The 18,328-nt window shown below is 52.9% G+C and overlaps 1 protein-coding gene across 4 annotated transcripts in view; it reads right to left on the reverse strand.

The window, feature by feature from the left end:
• COG2 (component of oligomeric golgi complex 2) overlaps window positions 1-18,328 on the reverse strand; it is a 54,728-nt gene that overhangs the window by 2,804 nt on the left and 33,596 nt on the right. Inside the window, exons 11-18 of one of the 4 annotated variants that reach the window (XM_042960140.1) lie at window positions 17,096-17,157; window positions 15,502-15,653; window positions 12,692-12,889; window positions 11,801-11,873; window positions 11,359-11,498; window positions 9,435-9,574; window positions 7,961-8,141; window positions 5,798-6,510 (exon numbers count right to left, since the gene is read on the reverse strand). In XM_042960140.1, the coding sequence (XP_042816074.1) occupies window positions 6,409-6,510; window positions 7,961-8,141; window positions 9,435-9,574; window positions 11,359-11,498; window positions 11,801-11,873; window positions 12,692-12,889; window positions 15,502-15,653; window positions 17,096-17,157 (1,048 nt within the window). In that variant the 3' untranslated portion in view covers window positions 5,798-6,408. Of the gene's footprint in view, window positions 1-5,797; window positions 6,511-7,960; window positions 8,142-9,434; window positions 9,575-11,358; window positions 11,502-11,800; window positions 11,874-12,691; window positions 12,890-15,501; window positions 15,654-17,095; window positions 17,158-18,328 lie in introns of those variants that run through there. The other 3 variants (XM_042960138.1, XM_042960137.1, XM_042960136.1) reach the window with 3 other exon arrangements.

Below are 18,328 nucleotides of genomic sequence, written 5' to 3' on the forward strand. Positions count from 1 at the left end.
CACAGGCTTCCAGAAGAGCCGGGGCCACAACCGGCAGCGCCCCCTCTTGGAGTCCCGCTCTCAGGGGGATGCCACGTCTTCGATCTGAACCGGAGCCGTGGCGGTTCGCCCCGTGAGTCCTAACCCAACCGCAAACGAGAAACGGTCCATCTGTGTGCGCGCCATGGGTTCAGAGCCGTTCCTCCGACCCCGTCCCAGCACCTCCCTCTCCGCGCGGACACACACTTGTGAGGTGCCCAGGGCCAGCACGGAGCCCCAGGCGCCACCACCGACGTCCTCCGGATTCGTGCACCGTGGTTTTGAAGTCGTCCCCAGTGACCTGAGGCAGCACCGTCCCACTGCGGCTGGGGGAACAGAACACGGTGCGATCCTAACTTTGTTTTAGAAAGCGACTGGCCGGGGCGAGCACATTTCTCCCATTTCTCCCACCGAGCAGGCTGCTGGGGCTGGAGCAGTTGCTAGGAGTACCCAGTACCCGGTTGCCAACGACCCCCTGCTGTTCTTTGTCCTCGGCTCTTTTATAAACTGGGAAGTGGGTCAGGATGTTACCAGGATACAAAACACCACCGTTTGGCAGATTACTTGACGCCAATATGTTAATTATGGGGGGCGGGGGGGGGGGTCTGTTTCTCCGAAATCTTTCGTCACTAAGTTCCAAGTCGTCCTGGGCTTGCAAAGCGCTTCCCCGGAAGGCCGGGGAATGATTCGGCAGCTCCCGTCCCCTCCGGCCTCAGGTTTCTGCTCAGGACCTAGAGCTTCCCACGGCCCACCCACCCAGGACGCTCACCAGATCCCGAGCCTGTACTGAGTTCAGGACCTGAACACGAGTTTTGCCGGATCCGTGCGGCGACCCCCAACCCGAACAGACACGAGGCTGCCGAAGACAATCCCGCTTCAGAAGCTCCGAGTGTGAAGCGTCCTCTCCTTGCTGCAGAGACACCGACGTGGGTGACCCCCAGGTGCTGTTCCGGAGCCCGCTGGGACGCCACATGGCACGCAGGATGCAAACCACTTTGCCTTTCTAAAATCTGAAAAATTCTAGGCACCGAAACACGTACTGAAGGTCTGGGACAGGTTTTGGACTTGAGGACCATCCCGTGTGGGTTGGTTTGTCTGTTTGGTTCCTGATAGAATTCACTTTTTTTAGCGCAGTTTTAGGCTCCCGGCAAAACCGAGCACACGGTAGTTCCCATATGCTAATGATAGGTTAGACGTCCGGTGTCCTAAAAATCCTGTGTGTCCCACCTGTTCATCCCCCACAACTCCTGCCACCACTCGTCTTTCTCGGTCTCCGTAATTTTGCCTCTTCCAGAAGGCCGTAGAGCTAGGATCTACGAGCAGCCTTTTTGGATTGGCCTCTCGCTTAGCAATATGCGTTTAAGATTCCACCAGATGTTTTCATTTCTTCTCAGGACGGAACGACATCCCATTGTCCGGATGGACCGTTTATTTATCCGTCCATGAAAGACAAGTTGGTTGTTTCCAATTTTGGGCAGGGGAGGGGGGCAGTGATCCGTGTGCAGGTTTTTGTGTGGACACAGGCTCGCCATGTGGTTTTTAAAGCTGCAGGACGAGCAGACGTTCTGCGTGCCTCTGAGAGGCTCTCACAAACACCGCGGGTGGTGAATGTCAGTGACTCGCAACACTTCGGGGGGGGGGGGGGCGGGTCCCACAGCCCACCTCCCTACATTCCATGTTACTCTACGCTTCCGTGGAGTTACCTGCAAAGTTACCCTCTGAGGCTCGCTGCGAAGCTTTGTTAAGTGGGTCCAGACCAGCCTTTGGTTTAGGCCAATCTGGTGCCGCTCCTGAGGCCGATCCTTCTGAGGGCGCCGCTTGTGGCCACTGTCAGAGCCTTTCCATCCTGCCAGCGGGAACACGCCGGGGTCCCCTGAGCCTGGAGGATGATTCTAGCCGCTCCTTTCTAGGACCGCTTTCCTTGCCTTGATAGCCTCCTGCCCCACCAGCGGCTAACCAGCACCCGGCTATACAAAGTGAGCCACCTTCCTCTCCATACTCTGCCCCCCAAGGTCTAGACTCCTTCCCCCCCCTTCCACCCCCCCCCGCCGCCTCCCCACTCCAGACTCTCTCACATCAGAGTCACCGGCTCCGGGTCCCCCTGTGCCTGGGCCTGGACCCTGCGCTGTCCACACACAGCCCACCTGGTTTCCCTTCTCTCTGGGATCCTACACTGCTCTTGTCCAGCGTCCGCACGGTGCCGTTTCAGACGTTTGCCTTGGCGTTCAGTTGTTTAAGGCGGGACAGAGATTCAGGTCCTCGTTACTGGGTTACTTCACAATCAAAACGCCACCCCAAAGATCAAGAACACGTTTCAGTCCAACATTGACGAGAGCGAGGGAAAGAGGAGAGGACAATCTGGACTGTTCTGGGACTCCGTGTGACAGGGGCGATGGGGCGGGTGGCGCGTGGAGGCATTTCTCAAAGTCACGGGAAGGTGTGACTTCCCGTGGTCCAGACCGGCCTTTGCCGCCATCCGACAGGACGCCCGGCGGCTCTTCAAGAGGGGTGGGCAGTGCCGGCGAAGGCTCGCCCGGGGCCAAAGACAGCGTCTCCTTCACAGCTGCCTAACCTGAGGTGGTGGGAGGACGACCAGGGGAGGCCGGCGTCCTCTCAGATGGTGGAGGCTCCACCTGGGATGTCTGGTGGCTGACGAGGAGAGGTCTCTCTCACGGGTGAGGATGCCACGCGCTGACAACGTGAACGGTGCCTTCAGGTAAGAACCCCCAACAGGCCTTGCTTCAGAATCCCCCGTTCGCTTGGGGCGCCTGGGTGGCTCCGTCGGTTGAGCGTCCGACTTCCGCTCAGGTCACGATCTCACGGTTCGCGGGCTCGAGCCCCGCGTCGGGCTCTGTGCTGACAGCTCGGAGCCCGGGGCCCGCTTCGGATTCTGTGTCTCCCTCTCTCTCTGTGCCTCCCCTGTTCCTGCTCTCTCAAAATAAATAAAAACATTAAAAAAAAAAAAAAAAAAAAAACTCTACCGTTAGCTCGACATCTGAAGTTCGGCACCATTCTCCGGTTCTGAAACATGAACTTGAGCGGGAAGGTCAACGGGAGGGTCACGTGGACGCCCATTATCGCACCGCCAGGGCGGCTGCTGTCCTTAAAGCTCGACGCTGGCCTCCTCCATGCCGGAGGTCCGGGGCTGCCCTGCTTTAGCCCGCGAGGCATGCGGACCCAGGGGCCCCCTTTTCCACAGGCAGGTTCGTGGCTGAGTGGCTCTCACAGGGCAACTCCACAGAGTAGTTCCAGGGAGCTGCAAAGAAATACTGGCAAAGACCCCCAACAGGACACCGGGGTGTGTAACTGAAGAAGCTCTAAAATTTGCTTTTTTTCTCTTCTTCCTGGACACACAGCTAGACCCATTTCCAGCCCCTGGACCGTGCGGAGCTCTCCCCGCCAGGGCCGCAGCCCACCCCCCCTGCCCCCGGGTGGCCCTCATGTGCTTTTCCTTTCCTGGTTGGCTGCAGCAGAGGCCAAAATGGTGGGCCCCCAAAAAGGTCCGCACACATGCTGGCCCCTGGAATCTGTGCATGTGACCTTACTGGGCAAAAGGACCTTTGCAAATGCGATTAAGTTGGGGATCTCACGACGAGAGCCTCCCGGATTACGCAGGTGGGTCCTAAATCCAACGGCACAGCTCCTGTAGGAGACAGAGGAGGAGACACAGAGAAGAGCAGGAGGCTGCGTGAAGGCCGAGGCCGAGGCCGAGTTGTGCCATCATGAGCCGAGGGACACCTCGAGCCACGAGAAGTGGGACGGGCAAGGGGGAGAGGAAGTGTGGCCCAGCCGACACCTGATTTGGACTCCACCTCCAGAACCAGGAGGGAAGAGAATTCTGTTGTTTTCAGCCATCCCGTTTGCAGTAATTTGTTACAACAGCCACAGGGAACTAACAGGAAGTGACCCCCGGTGGGGGGGGGGGGGGAACACGGAAGCCACAGGATGGAGGTGGTGCCTTGCAGGCAGCCTGGGTCCCTGAGGACTGTGTGGAGCACCCCCACCCACTCATCCCCTGCCTCCCTGGTACCACATGACCAGTTGGCCAGAAAGACTCCTCTGCTTGAGACTTTTAGATTCTGTAGGATATAAAGTAAAACACTATTATAGTTTTACTGTAAAAATGTATCATTCATCTTTATAAACTTTGTTCCATTATGACTCTTCAAGCCAAAGCTCAGAAAACACACATTAAATGAAGGAGACGTTCTGGGGAGCCAGGGATAAGTGTTCTGGAACGTTCTGCTTTTTACTAAAGGTTCTTGTTTCTTCAGCCTAGACACAGGAGTGGGACAACACGGGCGTCGCCCAGAACGAGCCCAGAAATGTGGTTATTACTGAACCCAGGCCGAGCCTGGGGCTTGACAGGTGTCCGGGAAATGGACGCCTTGGGCCCCAACCCTGCCCGATCAGCCCCTCTGTTCCGATGCTCATATCAAGGGGGGAGAATTACCCGCTGCTGAGCAACCTGGACTCTGGAACCATCTTCCCTGGATTTAAATTCCATTTAACTATTTTAACTCCTTAATTTGTTTCCTTGCCTCCATAATGGGGATAAGCCGGCTGGAGTTGGAGGGGCTAATACACTGTATCCTTGTCAACCACGTTTTGAAACAAACGAGAAAGAGCAGTCAAGGAGAAAGGAAACACTGGGGCTACTGTTGACCAGCGTCGGACTGGAGGGAGGCGCTCAGCCATGTGGCTAACCCGGGGGACCACCGGCAGGTAGGCAGGTCTCGTCACCCTGGCAGGGCTGGGTCTCCACTCCGAGCTCCCAGAGCTCCCCACTGGGCAAGGTGGGAGGTCTGCCTTGCCCACAAGGGCATGTCTGCACTCAGAAGCTCCCGCAGGCCCAGCCACCGGGTGGCTCACACGGCTCCCGGCACGACGCGCGGGCCCTGCTGGACCTCCCTCAAATCCTGGGCCGGGCGCGCGAGCTCAACTTCTGCAGGCCCATCGCTGAACTTGGGGGACGCGGGTGGGGGCGGCAAGAGACAAACGTGGGTGCCAATCTATCCCCACTGGCTCCAGGTCGGCCTTGCCCTCTCTCACTTCACGTCCAGCTTCCTTCCCAGCTGCCCCCTGCCCCTTGCTGCCTACGAGCCCAGCACCGCGAGGTCCAAGCCTGATGCCAAATCCCTTCTGCTCTCGCACCCACGGGCCGGGGTCTGACTGGACTCCCAGTACCGACCCGTCAGTCCCGCTCCAGCCGGGGCAGGGCTCAGTGCTGAGGCTGGGGCACCGGCTCTCCAGGGGAGCACAGGCAGGCCCAGCGTGCAAGCCCCGAACACTCGCGGGGCCGCACGGCCGCAGAGGCGGGGAGGACACGCACCCGAAGCCGCTGCTCTCACCACTTTTACGGGGGTTCCTCTCACGCTCCCTATTTCCCCGCGCTGCCTCATCACTGCGCTCACACACATACAGACAAAATCTCTGCTAGCGCCCGGATCTGCTTTCTTGATTGCCGATCGCTTACTTTTCCTTGCTCTCCCTGGAGCTGACCTCCGGGCCAGGAGACGGAGATGCAATGAAACGCAGGCTAGAGGGAGAAGCGCCCCTGCCTCGGCGGCCCGTCTCGGGGGCCTACCTCTTCCCAACATCCCTGCGGCCTCTCCCTCCCGAGACGAGGGCCGCGGCCTTGTCGCCTCCCACACCTGCAGGAGGAGGACCCGCTGAGGAGAGCGAGAGGCAGGTGCCCTCGAGGAAACGTGCCCGACACGCCACCCCCCCGGCCAGAGCACTCAACCCGCACCGGATTCACAAACACGAGCCCACGTGCTTCTGGCAGACACTTCTTTTATTCAGGAAATGCATCTTCCTACAGGTTCCAGCTCCTGCCGGGACAGCGTGACCAGGAGCACTCTCGCTGAGCACCCAGGGGGAGAACGGAGGGGGCGCCCCTTGCCGCCTCTCTCAGGGCGTCACGAGGCGTCACCGCGCGCACCGGCTTTCCCGGCGGAGGAGGGGGAGCCATCCGACACGGTCGCCCCCCACCCCCGGCGGGCGGGCGCTTCCGACAGCGGGGTCGGGGCCCGGGCCCAGCTTTCCAGAGTCCTATGTATATATTCACTTTAGTCGTATTTTAGAAATCAGCTCTTCCGCGCTAAGATTTACAATAAAAATAAAATAATTTGCTCTGTAAACTAGAGTAGAAAGTTTCAAGTGTCTTAAAAACTATCTTCCATACAACGGAAAAAGGCTTCTGTGTTCTGTCCTGGGCGAAAGGAGACCCCAGTGTGCGGAGAGAAGCTGCCCTGGCGTGTTGCTCGAGACGCCGGGCGCCGTGGAAGCACTTCTTGGCCGCGGAGACTGGGCCCGAGGACAGAGCCACTGTCTTCCCCTCGGGCTCCATGTCCAGCTTTCCCCTCCCCGCGGGCTCTTCCAAGATGCTCACAGCTGCTCTGCCGTTGCCTGGTCCTTGGTGGCGGCAACCAGCTCGGCGAGGGCCGGGAAGCTCTTTATGTCCTTTGTCGCCAGGCCCATCTTTTGTATCTGCAAAGGCCACGAGAGCGGATAAAGGCACCGCGGTGTGAGCTGAGCGCGAACAAAAGAGCCTCATAAAGAACACACGGGATGTCACCCCGATCCTCTCTGGAATCTGAAAAGGGCAGCTCCCCAAAGGCTGGCAGAGCCTTCTCCCTTCACAGGAAGGATCTGCTTATTGCAGAGCTTCGCTTTTGGGGGTTAAACACTGCACCTTCAAAGACGCCAGTATGTTCATTTATCTCAGTCCATCAGATCAGGCTCTTGCCAGGGGAAGAGCCTCTTTTGTGGACTGCAAAGGAGGCGCACGAAAAGAAATCACCAAGCGAACTATTTTTTAAGTGGAGAGTTTTCACAAAGTGCCTGAGCACTTAATGTCTTCACGGGTCATCGACAGATTTTCTTAGAATCTGAGGGACTGTGGTTGCTGTGGCAGAGCAACTACCGTGGATTGCCGTGGTAACCGAATGGTGACAAACCACGTGCCCGCTTTTGTTAACGGCAACACACACGCGCACACACGCACAGGAAAATCTGGAAAAACCCACACCAAGCATTTAGCATCTGTCGGCGTGCTGCCGTTCATTCTGGGGGCTGGCGACCAAGGAGTGCCGTCTCTTTTCCTGCACCCCCACCCCCCCTCTTTCTCTGGCTTCTTTGTTCCTCATATTTCTTTACCAGATTGTCTGGTTTGTAAAAGGACTGCAAGTTTCTCTTATGAGAGAGAGAAATAGGGCAACGGACTTCCGCCGGGATAGATCTCTAAATTCACATCAAAACAGCAGAATTTAGATCTCCAGGGAGGACCCTGACGTGCAAGAGTCCTCAGTCAGCTAGAAAAGCAAGCACTTCTGGATGGAAATTCTCCTCCAGCTGCAAGATCTTCCTGGAGGGTGTGTGCTATATGGGGACCCTAAACAGTTTAGAAAGCCAGCTTCTCAAGAACAAGAGAACTTTCCTGATCCTTGAATGAGTCACCTGTGTGAAGAGAGGCCTGGCACGCAACCCACGTCTGCCTCCTAAGTGACACCACGTCCAGCAATGCTCCTGCGCCTGCTGGGACTCCAAAACCTGTGCTTTATGGGAACAGAGGAGACTCGGCCAGGGAAGCAAAGAGGTCAGGCTTAGACGACCTCTCAGGGGCCACACTGAGAGATCCACGGGCTAATGCTTCTCTACTTATTCTAACCGCCTGACTACGTGTCAGGCACTTCCCTGGCGGTGGACAGAAAGGACGCCGCCTCCGTCTGGGAGCTGCCCCTCCAGTGGGCTCCATGAGCCAAGCGGACGCCAACTGCACCAAAGACCAGTTGGTCAATTTCCGGTATTCGTTACGCACATCCCTTCCCCTCAAGTATTCTGGGGCCCTGACCCCTCCCTCCAGCCCCGGGAGGACACGCTCGCCCTCGGCAGCACGTCCGGGCTCACGTGAGGCACCAGACGACGGCTCGGCGGTTACCTGCTCTCCCAAGTACTCAACGTCCAAGGCCAGCTGCAGCCTGATTTTGTCGTCGTCACTCATGCCGCCACCGGGACCGATGGGGTTGGCGGGAGTGGTTTTCCTGGCTTGTTTCAGCCGCTTCAGGCTCTCCTCCATTTTCTTCACCGAGTTCAGAACGTCGGACACAGTTTCGTAGTACCTTGGGCACAAGACACGCTTACTGGTGAGACCGAGGGGCTAGCGTGCATCCCCAGACCGACTGGCTTGGTGGGCCAACACAAGAGATTCGTAAGACCAACACTCATTTCCAATAAAAGAAATCGGCCATGGGGAACTGACCAATGTTTCTTAAGACTGAAAAAAAGGAGCCTTGACACCCTAGCATCACAATCCCTCAGAACTTATGAAATACATACGTGAACTCTGTTTACAATTTTCATCCCGGATACCAACAAGAGAACATCGAAGGCCAAATGATCTTTCCTACTCGAAGGGGGCAACAGCTGGAGCTCATTCCCCAAGTGCAAGTAACAGATTCATTTACGGTCAGTTCTAGGAACAGTTCATCTTAAGAACGGAAAGCTTTCAAATTTTTAAATAACACTAATTACCTTCACAGTGCTCTCAATATAATTTGCAAATTATAAAGGAGTTGTATTTCAAAACTTTGTTTACAAGCTGGCTACTTGGCGCTTAGTATATACTTGCCCACAAAAACAAGACTCTAATTCACTGTTATGTTCTAAATTAAGCCACAAATGTTCCTGAACTCAGAAGTAATTGAAATAAATCAAGTACCATCAGAAAATAATTAAACAAAATCCAATAGCAAAATTGAGTAAGATGCTTTTGACATAACTCAATGCCGGCATTTGGGGAAAAGTCTATTAAATGAGAAACGAAGAGGCATTCGACCAAAGGGATCCCGAAGACCTCCTGAGATTTTCACGGGTTGCAGGGTCTTGGATACTGAACGTTTATCAGTTACAATCAGGCTTCAGAACGTGTGTTTTCTCTTCCTTGGCCGCAGTGGTCTCGCCAGTCTGCGCTTTCGATTATCTGGCGCGAGCAGAGCCACTGTGGACACAGGAGAGAGCGGATCTTACGGGAAAACGTGTGCCTGGCCTTGCAGAAAGAGGGCCGCGTGAAACGCACCCTGCACACCAAAAGCTGGGCGTGCCGGGGGAGTGGGATGTGCCTGCGCCTCCAAGAAGTCCTTGACCCAGGAGGTGCGGGGCCAGGGGAACCCTGGGCGGCTGGGGGGCAGGTGGCCCATCGCACTCCAGGTGCGGGGGGGGGGGGGGGTGGGGGGGGGTGGGGCCAGAGCAGCTCAGCCACCAACTCAGGTGTGAGCACCTGCACCCGACCCGTCCAGCGACGCGGCCATCTGACGTCGTCAACAAGCCACGTGCCACCCTCCGATGGCCTCCGCGGTCTCTGACTCGGGGCTTCCCTAAGCAAGTCCGGGATGGCCTACTTCTAAGGTACTTACTTATGAGTGCTCTCAGAGAGGGCGCCTTCTAACCACTGTCGGATTACTGCCTGTCTCAGCTTATCCTTGTGCCCACTCTGAAGCTGGCGAAATGGCTTCAGGGCACTGTCCACGTAAGAGGAGGCTGTGGTTGGCACTTCCTGGAGTAATGATGGTAGGGGTTGAAAAAAAATGTATAGGAAAAAAAAAAAAAAGAGTTATTCAAACTTCGGAAGGATGTTACTAATGTGCCAGTTTGGAGACATGAACGAACCCCATCCCTCCCCAATAGTGACACTAAGGTTGTCTCCCGAAAGATATCTGAGAACAGGAGGGGTCAGGAAGAGTACAGCAAGGGAAAATAATGTTTAGAGCCAGAGAGAGAGAGGGAGAGAGAGAGAAAAGGACAGAGAGAACAAGTTCTGCAGTGCGCGGTTACGGGGGCCGGGAGAGCAGTGTTTGAGGCCGTGCATTTCTAAAGGGCTCCCGCCAGGTCATGCTAATGCTGCTGGTCAACAGAGTGAGACGCAAGGATCTAGGGCGAGTAATTGGTTCTGTTTCAGCTTCTTCGTCTGCAAACAAGGACACTGGTGCCTACTCTGGAGAAGAGCAAACGACAGCATCTGACCGCCAGCACACCGGATCTGACCCGCAAGCACTTGGTCAATACCCCAGACGGGAAAGCTGGTAGCTTCCGCAAAGAAAATGAAATGTATCTAGGAATACAGAGGAGGTCTCTCTCTCCCGCTCTGAAGTGGGAGCTTCAGGGCAGACCAGACAGGGAAAATCAGGTGGCAAAGTCCTCTTGCTGGAAGCGGTAATCCTACTGCACGCCCCAGATTTTGGGAAAAGGAAAAGAAGAGCCACAAGGGAGACTCTGTCCACCTCCGCTGAGCACTCACTGCCTCCAGAGCACCGAGTCACGCAGGCGGGGGGGGGGGGGCGGGGGGGGGGGCGGTCAAGATGCCCGTGCTCGGCACACAGAGACCGCCCCAAACCAGGGACGCATAGGAACTCCGGGGACGCTCCAAAACAACAGGTCCCAAAAATCACTTTGGTGCTAAACTGCCTGACACCCAATTCTACAACTGGAGAAAAAAGAAAATTTGATGGAAAATTAAGCGAGATGTAGCAAGAAGGAAAGGTGCGTATAATGCACAGAAAGAAGAGCTCAGGAACGGAAACGACAGCTCTGGTCGAAACGAATTCCCCAAGGCGCCTTTCTGCCAAATGAGACAACGGGGGAATTCGATTTTAAACCCCAGTGTGCCCGCACCCTTTTCATCTCAGAGATGCTTTTCATATTCCTGATGCAGCTTTTTGAATCTTTTCGAGTTACAGAACAGCAGAAAGCAGGTACTTGCTAGAACGATATGAAGGGAGCAAGGTCGATTCATTTTTTTCCAGATACAAGAATCAAAGTATAGGAGTTAAAAATATTTTGTTAAGGGGTCCCTGGGTGGCTCAGTCGGCTGAGTGTCCAAGTTCGGCTCAGGTCACGATCTCTTGGTTTGTGAGTTCGAGCCCCGTGTCGGGCTCTGTGCTGACAGCTCGGAGCCTGGAGCCTGCTTCGGATTCTGTGTCTCCCTCTCTCTCTCTGCCCCTCCCCTGCTCACGCTCTCTCTCTCTCTCAGAAATAAATAAAAAACATTAAAAATATATATCTGTTAAAAAGCTTTCTTTTCAAATTACTACCATCTTTCCTTAAGGCCAAGGGAATCCGGGAAGAGGCCGTGCTGTGTGAGTCCAATTACCAAGCAGCTGACCATCCACCTGCAGAGTCCCCTTCTCACAAATAAGGCTTCTCGGGAGGAGGCCGGGCAGGCCTGCCTTGGGCTACCCCTGTGCACTCATTTCTGGGTCTTGCTCAACAACCCCCTGCCTCTGTGGCTTTCCTGTCATGTATTTCCCCACCTCAAAAGGCTTTCCAGGGAACAGTGCTGACCTTATTGGTTCTTCGGTAGAGCCTGGGGACCTCTAGGGCACTCTTCAGGTAGCCGAAGCAAGACTCACTTAAGTCTTGGATGATCCTGTCACTCAAGGCAGGAGCACAGGCGGACAGAGACGTCTGGGAGTCCTCCAGGGCTGCTGTCCAGACACAGAGACTGAGTTTAGCCACTTACTGAAGCCCGGGTGCGAATTTTATTTTAGACACTGTCACAGTACTTAGAGAGTGTACAACAATAAGCCGAATCAAATCAACTTATTAGAATTAAACAAAATATCTCATCTGGAGAAGTTATCATCACAGAACAGAATATAGAAACAACCAAGGATTGACAACTAGAAAAGAAAATGGTAGTTTAAATATATGCTACAGGCTCTAAAGTTTTATTTTAAACTATTTCTTATTCAGAGATGTGCTGAGTCTAAAGATTCATTTTTACCTGAGATAGAAGAAAAATTCTTAAAGCCAATCATTTCAAGTTTTGGCTTGATTGTTTCCAAGAGTTCTGGAAGCTGAAATAAATACATGCACTTTATATATTCGGTTACTTTTTTATAAATCAAAGGAAGAGGCAATTCAACTTGCACCTATAAACTCTAAAATACTATTAATGAAAAATGAAACTAAACTCAAGACTTCCTACAATTTTCATCAGAAGAAAGCAAAATTCTTAACGCTTTCACTAAAACAGAATCCAGCAACACGGGAAACAGCAGTCCCCGGCTATTAACAGGCCCAGGGAAGAAGCAAAACCATTTTCTATTCTGTGGCTTTCACCGATACCAAACAAAGACCAGCAGAAAACAGACTCAACGTATCAGAGCACTCAAACACAAATTTGGCCCACAAAGCCCTGTTAATGATAAAGGCCCCAAACGTGGACATCCCCAGAGAAAACAGGGGGAGCAGTTTTCACAGTTCACTTTCAAAGTACACGCGAAGGTTAACTGTTGCCAGGAAATACGTGGTCAAGTGCGGGTACAACCCGTTAAAATCCAACCCGCCAGCGATCATGCCAAAACGCGGAGCTAGTGAACAGTGGGGCATGGCTCACTCGTCACTTGTGTCGGGAACACTGAACAGGCAGCAGAGACCCCCCAGTTTCACAAAATATGAGACTAGACTGACAAGCAAGGAGGCAGAGAGCCCCCCCTGCGGGGGAAAGCTGGAGAGACCGCTCGGAGCGCGGGTGAACCTGTGCTCTCCGGGAGGCCCTGGGCCCCACGATTCCAAGCCCCATGAGGCCAGATGGGGTCAGACCCTCGCACATGTCACTTTCTACGAAAACACCGAACCGAGCCCCCGGACTTGTCCTGGGACACAGGCCTACCTGCTCCTGAAGCTTGTCCAGGTCGGCGACCACGTATATAAGCTGCGTACTGGAAATGGAAGCCACGGGCCTTGTTTCCGCGGGGCCGCTTGCTTGGTCTTCACTGTTTCCCTGGGTAACTGAAGGCTCTTTGCCACCAGTTACCAAAGGTTTTTTAATATCCTTGGCACTTTCATTAGAGATGGGCCTGAGTAAAAGCTGAGAAACCGTTTCAACGATCAACTACTTTTCCACCTGCCACATACCTGAGCATTAAGTTTTGTGGCCCACCATCTGCAAAGTATTCAGTAAAAGTTTACCAACGAAAGAACAACAAGGAGAAACAAAGCCAAACTACAACCCCACGGACATTTGTCCTCCTTAAGCTCGCGTCTACTTTCTGGTGATGAAAAGTAACAGGCAAAAAACAAAACAGGTCCCTGAACGAAACGAAAATTAATTTCTGGAATATCACAGTTAAAGAAAAATTCGTTAGCTCAACTAGGTAAATCATTTACCAGGTTTGCTCGGTAAATTTACCTAATGTCAATTATAATTAATTAATAAGGATAAAAAAAGCACAATCCAAACCTCACCATGTTTCAAATAGTATCAACAAAAGTGTTACTTGCATAATGATTTGTTACAAGGGAAAAATCAAAGAGAAGTACCCCCGGCATAAGGAAAAAACGGAATAATGAACATGGGAGGCAAAATAATTTATTGGAGACCTGAGAATTACTGGCTGGTAAGAATGCAGGACCCAGCCTACTCAGGCCTAACCGAAGAATCACATCAACCCCGCTGCCTCCCCGGAATCAACTGCACAGGGGTCTTCAGAAACCGCTTGGTGGACAGGGGGGTCTGTTAAGAACCCTTCTGCTCTCAAAGTAAATAAACTTAAAAAATTTAAAAAAAAAAGGGGGGGGCGGCTGGGTGGCTCAGTCGGTTGAGTGTCCGACTCTCAGTTTCAGCTCAGGTCATGACCTCACATTTCGTTGAGTTTCAGCCCCACATTGGGCTCTAAGCTGACACCACGGAGCCTGCTTGGGTTTCTCTCTCGCTCGCTCTCTGCCTCGCTTCCTCCCCCACTTGTGCTGTCTCTGTCTCTCTCAAAATAAGTAAATAAACTTAAAAAAATTAAAAAAAAAAAAAAAAAAGAACCCTTCTGAGCAGAGGAAGGCGGAAGGGAAAAAGAGAACTAGCTTCCACCGAGCTCCCAGAATCTGCCAGGCACTTCCGTCAACAATCTGGTCAACAGATCCCTTTTTACTCCTCACGGATGGAAACCGTTTTGCCATTTCACAGGTGAAGAATCCGGGACCCCTAGAGCTAAGTCCCCCAAGGCCACAAAATTTCAAAGTGGCAGAACCTGGGGGCGCCTGGGTGGCTCAGGAGGTTAGGTGGCCACCTCTATTTCAGCTCAGGTCCTGATCTCACGGTTCATGAGTTCGAGCCCCGTGTCGGTGCAGAGCCTGCTTGGGATTCTCTCTCTCTCTCTACCCCTCCCTTACTTGTGTTCTTTCTCAGAATAAACTTAAAAAAAACAACAAAAAAAAAGTGGCAGAACCTCAGTCTGTCTGCCGTGAAAGCCTGTGCTCCTTCCGTTAGAAGACCCTGCAAGACAAGCCGGGCTCTCCTCTCCAACTCAAGACTGCATTCCTTCTGATAGCTGAGGCTTTGTCACGCCGTCCTTCCTGACAACTTCCGCACGCCTAGGCCCATTTTCATACTCATCACGCACAGTGAACAGGCTGCACGTCTGTCTGTCCCCTGCGACTGTCCAGGAGGGGCCAGGGCCTCTCTGAGCACGAGACGCTGGCGCGGGGCCTGCCTGGGTGCTCAGGGCTGACCCGTACGATCACCGCTACGGCTGTGTGCGCGACACCTAATCCATCTTCACAGGGATGCGGATACTTAAGAGAGTCAACTACTCGACAAGGAGAAAAGGAGGGTATTCTGAAATGAAGGGAAGGTTAATTAATTTTATTACCTTTTAGTCCAGATGATCATACGATTTTTTAAAACTTCCAAATATGATTAAAATGCGTATGTTTTTATTTCTACTCATTTTCATTAAAATGAGCATCTCTGTCTTAATTTCGAGGCATCTCGAAGATTCTGGCTTTGAGATGGGAAAATGAGCTTGTCGGGACAGTGCTTTTCCACAAGAGGAAGCACGGACAATGGGATAATAGACACCCATACAGGCAACGGTGGCAAGAAAAAGGAAACAAATACTGGATACAGACTTGAGAAATGAGTCGATTTTTGTCCTCCAAATGACCTCTCATGACAGCCTGGCCTTTAAGAGTCTTAGCGTATTTAGCTTAAGGGATCTTTAATTTTTTTTTTTTAATATTTATTTTTGAGAGAAAGTGTGCACATGAGCGAGGGCAGGCAGAGAGAGGGAGAGAGAATCTCAAGCAGGCTCTGTGCCATCAGAGCAGAGCCTGACTGACGGGGCTTGAACCCACCAACTGTGAGATCATGACCTGAGCCGAAATCAAGGGTCAGATGCTTACCTAACTGAGCCACCCATGTGTCCCTCTTTAATTCTTTTTTAATATTTTTTAACAATGTTTATTTATTTTTAAAAGGGAGACAGAGTGCAAGGGGGGGAGGGGCAGAGAGAGAGAGAATCTGAAGCAGGTTTCAGGCTCCGAGCTGTCAGCATGGAGCCCGACGCGGGGCTCGGACCCACAAACCGCGAGATCGTGACCTGAGCCAGAGTCGGGACGCTCCACCGAATGAGCCACCGAGATGCCCCCCCCCCCCCCCCCAATTCCCAACGGTCGTGATTCTGGACGAGCTACGCGGCCAGCCCTCACCTCGCTGACAAACACGGAGTAGCGAGCCAAAATCTGCAGTGTGAGCCTCCACAGACGATGCGCCAGCACCGGCAAGAACATCTCGTCCGACCAGCACCTCTGAAGGCTGCTCCATGTTCTGTGAGAAGCCAAAAGGCAAAACGAACTGCCAGCTAGAGAAACAGACAGACACGTAAAGAATCTCAGGCAATTCCCAGCTAAATTCTAATAGTTCCGATGCATAATTCAAGAGTGAAGAACGCGGCCATAATCCATGCTGTGTCATCTTTTGAGGCAGTGCGTTTTTCTAATTTTACACAATTCCCCCTCCTGGATGTTTGAGACTGAACATCTATGGCATTCGGCAATCACTTGTCAACAGGTATTTTGTACCAAGTCCACAAACCCAAGCTGGAGTGGTCCCCTGCAGGCGTCTCAACTACAATTCTGAGTTTGTCCAGTTTCGTTTGTCTGCTCTTCTGTTCCTCTATCGGAACTCGCTACATACAGGAAGTCGATCACTAGGACCATGTTTTGCAAAGACAGACGAAAAACCACCTTGGAGCCTAAAATGGTGCAGTCAGGCTGACTTAGCTACATAGAAGGGAGCAGAAACTTAAGTGGGAGTGGCCTAGAGACCTGTGTGGCTATCGAAACAGCCGTGCGTTTACGAGAGCGGCCACTGGGAGTGACTACAAGACACAAGATCAATGAGGCTGTTAAGGAAACCAAACCTGTCTGCAACCCACCACCCACTGTCACCTGCCCAGTGTCCCAGGACTGGGGCCGAGGGCTCAGGAGGCCTGAGGCAGGAGCCCCAGTTGTAAATCATCCCCCATGAGGTAAAGGCCATCCTGACGCTTTACCTTAGCCTGGGAGGAAAACAGATGGAATCCAGTTTTCTATAAAAAGCGCTGATCACCAGGGGCTAATCCCCCGTGACAGGTTATATTCAGAGACAAAACTGAGGTCTGCTTCTTACGTTCTTAAAGCATTTATTTTCAATCTTATTTTAATTCCAGTGGAGTCAACATACAGTGTTGTCCTAGTCTCAGGTGTACAACATAGTGATTCAACGCTTCCATACATCGCTCGGTGCTCGAGATACGTGTGCTCTTTGTCTCCATCCCCTACTTCACCCCTGCTCCGCCCCACCCCCCTCCCCTCCGGTGACCACCAGTTTGTTCTGAGAGTCTGTGTTTTTTGGTTTGTTTCGTTTTTTTCTTTGTCCATTTGTCTCGTTTCTAAAATTCCACCCTATGAGTGAAATTACATTGTATTTCTCTTTGTCCAAGTGCCTTATTTCACTTAGGATTACGCTCTCTAGCTCCCTCCGTGTCGCTGCAAACGGCAAGATTTTGTTCTTTTTTTTATGGCTGCGTAATAGTCCGTTCTTTTGATCCTCTCTATAAGGAAAGAAGCTCTATGGACCAAAAAATATACTTTTAGCCTTTTAGGAAAAAAAAAAAAAAAGAGGTTGAGCCGTGTTTTTAAGCTACGTTTTCACCTACTGTGTGACAGAAGGTGAAAGTACCCTCAGAAAACGAAGGCTTAGGTAAGCGCTGAGCTTAACCCCTTGCGTGACATCCGCCATTGATCGCTTTACGGAAATTACCTGGAGCGTCCTCCAACCCAGCTGTAAGTGCTGCTTCTAAGGATCCTGCGATCTCTCTAAATCTGAGAGAAAAACAAGAGCACAGAATAGGGTTTATGCTGCTGCTGCATGCCTTTACCTACCCGTTCTCCCTTCCTCCTGAGCCACAGGAACTTCCTCCGCTGGCTTGTCTCGAAGAGCGTCCCAAAGACACCCTTACAGATGCCCGGCCGGCCCCAGGAGGCCCATTCTCCCACTGTTTTCAACTGAGCAAGGAATAAATTTCTCCCGATTAAGCCACCGTCAGGCAGGGCTTCTCTGTTATCTGCGGCTGATTGGAATCACAACCAACCCCGTGTTTTTCGAACTAAACAAACCACCCGGTTAGACCGCCTTCAAGGAGCCCATGTCAGGCCAGGCCCACGTGGCTGTACTCGGTGTCGTCGCCTCGCGGCCACAAGACAGCGGGATCTCCGATCCACCTTGACTCACGCTGCCGTAGGGAAAAAAGGAAACGTCTCTAAAGTAAGGAATGGGAAGGCTGGACTCCGGATCTGTTTGCAGTTTGAGAAAAGTCACCGCGAGCAGCCGGTGAACAGTACAAAAGCCCGCTGCGTGTGCTGTTCACACTGCTGCCCAGCCTCCCGTGCTGTCCGGCCCCCGCCTCCCGGGTCAGTCCTCCTGGGTTGTCAGCTGGCCCACCAGGCAGCGCCTTCTCCCGTCACAGAATTCCATTTTAGTAACTGCGTGGGCACGTTTTCAGGGCTGTGTGACATTAAAACGCTGTGTTTTGGAAACAAGCTGTGCACGTGGCATCGGGTCCCAACTACGGAACCTCCGCCGTCGGACCTTCCCCAGCACACCCGTCACCTGCTAGTTCCCTTGCTGGCAACACATGCTGACACCCGCTCAAGATTAATTTCCCTGAGCCTTTTGGGTTTTTTATAGTACACATTTTTTTCAAAGCAGTTCAGAGCCTGAGCTTAAGGAATCTGTCTGGAGGGTGAAAGGAACAGCACATCAGACCAAGAGCAGCGGCCGTGCCCTCCATGAACGTGCAACACGGCCCAGAGCCCCAGGCCCCCGGCCGCCCCAAATCGCGAGAGCTGGCTGCTTTCCCCTGGGAAAGGAAGCCCCCTCCTACTGCCCAGGGGAACCTGCCAGTGAGAGGCACGGGTGCTATGTCGCGGCCTCGACACAGCCATCTGACCGTGCAACCACGCTGAAAGACCCATGGAAGTAAAACTGCCCAGG

Source organism: Panthera tigris, chromosome D2, assembly GCF_018350195.1.
Source record: "Panthera tigris isolate Pti1 chromosome D2, P.tigris_Pti1_mat1.1, whole genome shotgun sequence".
NCBI lineage: Eukaryota > Metazoa > Chordata > Mammalia > Carnivora > Felidae > Panthera > Panthera tigris.